The sequence below is a fragment of the Rhinolophus ferrumequinum genome, chromosome 4 (assembly GCF_004115265.2).
Source record: "Rhinolophus ferrumequinum isolate MPI-CBG mRhiFer1 chromosome 4, mRhiFer1_v1.p, whole genome shotgun sequence".
In the NCBI taxonomy this organism is placed as follows: domain Eukaryota; kingdom Metazoa; phylum Chordata; class Mammalia; order Chiroptera; family Rhinolophidae; genus Rhinolophus; species Rhinolophus ferrumequinum.
This window is the reverse complement of record NC_046287.1, coordinates 34,323,596-34,328,894: the sequence shown is the minus strand read 5'-3', so window position 1 is coordinate 34,328,894 and position 5,299 is coordinate 34,323,596. Positions and strand designations below refer to the sequence as shown.

General features: G+C 35.0%; 1 protein-coding gene across 1 annotated transcript; it reads right to left on the bottom strand.

The window, feature by feature from the left end:
• Window positions 1–806: 806 nt before the first annotated feature.
• On the bottom strand, window positions 807–1,278 carry LOC117021499 (cytochrome c oxidase subunit 5B, mitochondrial-like). The gene has a single exon (XM_033104686.1). It carries the CDS (start codon window positions 1,265–1,267, stop codon window positions 878–880), a length of 390 nt encoding a protein of 129 aa, XP_032960577.1. The 5' UTR covers window positions 1,268–1,278; the 3' UTR covers window positions 807–877.
• Between the last annotated feature and the right edge of the window lie 4,021 nt (window positions 1,279–5,299).

Below are 5,299 nucleotides of genomic sequence, written 5' to 3'. Positions count from 1 at the left end.
AAATAATAATGCTTTTTAAACAGCTACCTGTGAAATTGGAAAAAATGTATTATTGTCTTCAAAATTCTGAAGAAATATGATATTCCATTTATAGATTTTTATCAATTTAAGCTAAATTATCAATTGAAAGGAAGAACAGAAAACACTGTTTGATAAGCTAATTCTCCCAATTTTAAAATCTGTTACCTACTCTCTCAGAAAATTACAAAAGTGACGATTAACAAAAACAAAGAACCACAAATTAAAAAAGAAAAAAATTAATGTGTTGAATAGCTTGTGTTGGGATTAAGTTATTGTGAGATTCAGTGTCAGTATCTCAAATCTGAAAAAAAAAAAAAAAAAAAAAACAGTTGCTCTGGAAAAGGAGTAAAGTGAATAAATAAATGCTTAGTATAAGAAAGGATTATAAGCTATATTCCATTATTGGAATTACATGAAAAATAGGAGCTATCAAACATGACATTTTATTTCTTGTCTTGGTTCTCTCTCCTTAGGTGTTCCTATCCCAAAACCAGTGATTTGCCTAAGCTATTTATTTTCATTTGACCTGCAACCAAAACTGAAGTGCCTGTCAATCGTATTGACACATGAGCATGTGATTGACACTGTAAGAATTTGAGGTTATATTTTTGCCCTCATAATGTAAATCTATAGTGAGATTGGACAAAGCCTTGAACAAAGAAGCTACCCCAGATTATTGCTAATCCACATTAGATGTCCACTGAATATTTGCTGGAAGAATTTTTACTTCAGGTAGATTTATTTTTATTTATTTATTTATTTATTTATTTTTTTTTTGAAAGAGCCAAAGCAACAGCTAGCCTTTATTGGAGAGAAGAAACCTTACAGCACATTGTGAGTGAGTGAGTGCAGGGGTTCAGTGGGCCAGCTGGTGGGGCACCAGTTTGTAATGGGTTCCACAGCTAGGGCAGCGCTGGGTCTCGCCTTTGTGCAGCCAGAACCAGATGGCAGCACTGTTGTCCTCTTCACAGATGCAGCCCACTATTCGCTTGTTGGTGATGGAGGGGACTAAATTAGGGTCTTCCTTCGTGCCCGAAGCTGCCTTTGGGGCTAGCATATTGTATAGGTCCAGTCCCTTCCGCGCAGCCATCATGACCTCCCTCTCCAGCCCAGTCGCCTGGTCATCATCAGTAAGGACACCACCTCCAGACGCCATGGAGCGCACCGCGGCCACCGCACTGGGACCGCGGGTCTTGAGGGCCTGCGCCGCAAGCGCTCCCGCTCCGCGAAGTAACCTTGAAGCCATCACGCCCGCTACAACCCAGGTAGATTTATTTTATATAGATTTCTTTACCTAATCTCTTCTCTCATAGAAATATTAGAAATACTAAGATAAATGTATGTCTATATTTACAAGATTATAACAGCTATGATATAAAAGAAAATTAGTGCATGTGTATAATCTCTTATTATAATTATTACATAAATACGAAATTGCCTCAAAAAAGCATGTTAACTGGAGTAGTTGAGAATTTAGCAGACGGAATTCACAGATTCTGTACCATATTAATTTTCAACACCTGAGTTGTGTAATACTTTTTACAACAGAGTCAGAAAATTATCATTTTGGAGTTATTTCAAATAAAATTGTTTCTGTTTCAGAAACTGGAGAAGAAAATAAACTCATTTCTTATGCCAAATAATTGATGAAATAAAAAGTTGCTTTTAAAGGTTGATTTAAAAAAAAAAGTACAAATCAAAAGTTTTTTGTTACAATAATTTTCAAAATGAGTCAGAAAAAAAGAAGGCTATCACAAAGAGATTTAAAAAATGTTTATAAGCTTTACCACTGGTTCTCAAGTCTCTCCATTTCTTTAAAGATAGCATGGCCCAATTTATTAAATCTTGACATATAAAATCTACATTAAATTGCCACTAAAAGCATACATTGTAAACTTCGTTGTTTTCATTTAAAGGGTATCATCTATGGGATTTGCATAAAGGTAGCGCTCCTATAAAAGCAGGGTCTTTGTAATGTATTAAATACACTAATACATTAGTATAGTATAGCTCTGCCAAATACTAATAACCTAAAAGATTGGTGTTTATTAGTGAGTGTAAAAGAGTGGAACAGAACTTGCAGTGTTGATGAAAAAAATACCGTAGATTTCCGTCCTTTTTCCTGCAAATAGAAACAAGGCATACCTTGTTTTATTGTGCTTTGCTTTATTGTGCTTCACAGGTATGTTTTTTACAGACTGAAGGCCTGACCCTTCACCAGTAAAAAGTTACCACTTGCCTTATTGTGAAACTCAGTTTATTGGGATGGCCTTGAACTGAACCTACAATATTGCTGAGGTATGCCTGAATTATTACTCACGGGGGAGGAAGTTGCGTTTCTATATTTCCTGTCTTATTAGGGACATAGTGAAACCAGTGCATAGTAAGCCATCTTTGAACACGGATGACAAAATAGGGTGTGATCAGTCTTTTGCAATAAATACATATATACCAATTATGTTTATAAATGTACTATACACACTGATTTTTTATCTGAAGGTTCAAAGTCACTTTTAAAAAGATCACGCTGCTCTACTTGATCCTAGTTTTTCAAACTTTTATTTGAAAAATAATTTATTCCTTTATCTAATATATTGAAAACTATGCTTTTTTTTTCTTTTTTATTAAACCTAAGATCCTTACATTATCAAAGCACATTCCCTTGATTTGTCCTTACCTCTAATATAGGTTTTTACAGTATATAAAAGGAAGAACCTGGGTGTCCTAAACTTCCTAAAAATACCACCTGGAAATGTAAATCATTTTGTTTTCAGGCTGATATGTTTTTCCTTGTTTTAAAAATATAACCACCAGTAAAATAACATAACTGATAAATAATTCTGATAAATAAATAAAAACTATATTATACAAGGTCTGACAATTAAGTTTGCATAGTCATCCTAGAAACAGTGCTACATACCTCATTGCTGAATATCACTACAGTCACTTTCAAAGTACTCCCCTTGGGAAGCTATGCACCGACACCAGCACCTAGTGGACCCTTCAAAGAAATTTTGGAACTCTTTTTCTGGAATGGCCATCAGAGCTGTCATCAAATTACCCTTCAAGTCCTGAATGTCATAAAAACGTCTTCCTTTCAATATTTCCTTTATCTTCGGGTAAAGAAAGAAGTCACTGGGGGACAGATCAGGTGAGTAGGGAGGGTGTTTCAATACAATTATTTATTTACTGGTTAAAAACTTGCTTACAGACAGTGCTATGTGAGCTGGTTCACTGTCATGATGCAAAAGCCATGAATTGTTGGTGTCAAGTTCAGGTCGTTTTTGGCTAACTTTTTCACGCAGCCTTTTCAGCACTTCCAAATAGTAAACTTGGTTAACTGTTTGTCCAGTTGGTACAAATTCATAATGAATAATTCCTCTGATATAAAAAACGGTTAGCAACATCACGGCAATAAAGTTTGCGAACTTAAATGTCAGACCTCGTATTATACTGTGCCACCTTAAATCAGCCTGTTTAAAATACAACAGAAAGAAAAAAGAAATCCTGATCTGGAGATACCATAAATGATTGAAAGTGAAGAAATCTTAGGATTTGTTTATTAGAATTTCTCATACTTCTCTTAGTCGTGTCCCCTCTTCTCAAGTGTATCTCTAGTCTTTATTTTTTTTATTCCCAGCATCAAAAATAATTTTAATTAGCTTTACTTTCTTGTAGTTTATTCCTATAGTTTATTGTGAAAACCTTATGTTGTTTAAATATGCTTTTAAAAACAATAATACCTACCACTGATCACTAATGCGCTCTCTCTCTCTCTCTCTCTCTCTCTCTCTCTCTCTCTCTCTCTCTCTCTCTCTCTCTCTCTTTTTCTGTCTCACACTGATGACATTTTTGGCAATGATTATGCTAAGAAGTGAGATTTTGCTTTTCTCTGCATGCGTGCAGTTACAATCTCAATTGTCAATACTACCAAAGCCAAAAAATATTGCAGATCTCTTAATTCCCAGTTCCAAATTCTTATTATTGCCGCTGTGATGTTAGTTCAGATGCTTTCTGGGGAAAAATAATGTTTCTTTTTTTTTTTTAATTAAAAGAATCTACAATCTTATACATAGATCAGACAATGCTTATCATTTTTATTCCTGAAGGAGAGAAAAGAAACTGAAATACATGATTAAATAAAGTTCATATTGTCCAACCCTACTCTCCTTTTGTTAATAACAGTGAGTTATCAAGTTGCTTCATATTATTTGAAGGCACAGGCACTACATCAGTTCAGGTTGGTACCCATAGAAGGTTTTATTCTGTATAAATATGGACAATTCTGTATAAATACTCTCCATTTATCAAATTTTGCTTCTTAACTGAAGGGTAGAATAATGCTATTTATTTTATTATAATTCACATATATTCCGTATATATTATTTTTCAGGTGTCTCATATTATTTATGTATCTTAAAAATTGAAGAGTCTGTAGCTTGTTTCCTCTGTTTTAGCCATTTATCTCTGCCCACTTAACATAACAGTGGTCATCATGTTAAGCATTAATCAAAGTGAGAATGAAATGCTAATACCTGTCAGAAACAAATATGAATATGGTTTGGTAAAATGACCTCATTATAGAGAGAGCAAACAAGATAAAACTGGAAAATTAGGAGGGGAATGTGTTTTGAACTGAAATCAGGTACCATGGAAATAATTTTAGGTTTTGTCCATGCTCTCTAAAACAAACACTGGAGGTCAGAGTCAATAGCTCTCTCTTACAGATTAGAAAAAAACTATACCAAGTGTTTCAGCTCTGTTGTCTACATTTTAAACATCAGAAAATGGCCAGTTCATGACATACATATGCCCAAGAGGAAATCGTTGTGATGCCTACAGAAGCAATGACAAACCAAGGAGGTTTGGGCCCTCACATGCTCAAAGTTCCCTCTGGAGAGCTGGAAAAAAAGAAGTACAGTGATAACCCAGAGCCAGCTCATCTGGTCAGGAAGCCACTTTAGTCCCTGTGCCATTCACTCAGAAGTAAACACCTCAGCAAAGGAGGAGACTGATTCATGAGCACATGCCCTGAATACTGGACAGGGAGAGGGAAGAACCTGAGTGCTTCAGCTTATGAAATGTGAAGCAGGCATTGATAATTCTTGTACCAGTGAGTCTCAGCAGTGTAGGGGACGTATCTGCTCTACCTTTAAAGAGACATGACTCCTTCACTGAACATTAGTCAGTAAGAGATGGATTAACATCAACATTAAATATTATATTAATCAAGTTTTAAGCTCATGCTTTTTTAGAGATCTGCATTACAAATAAATGC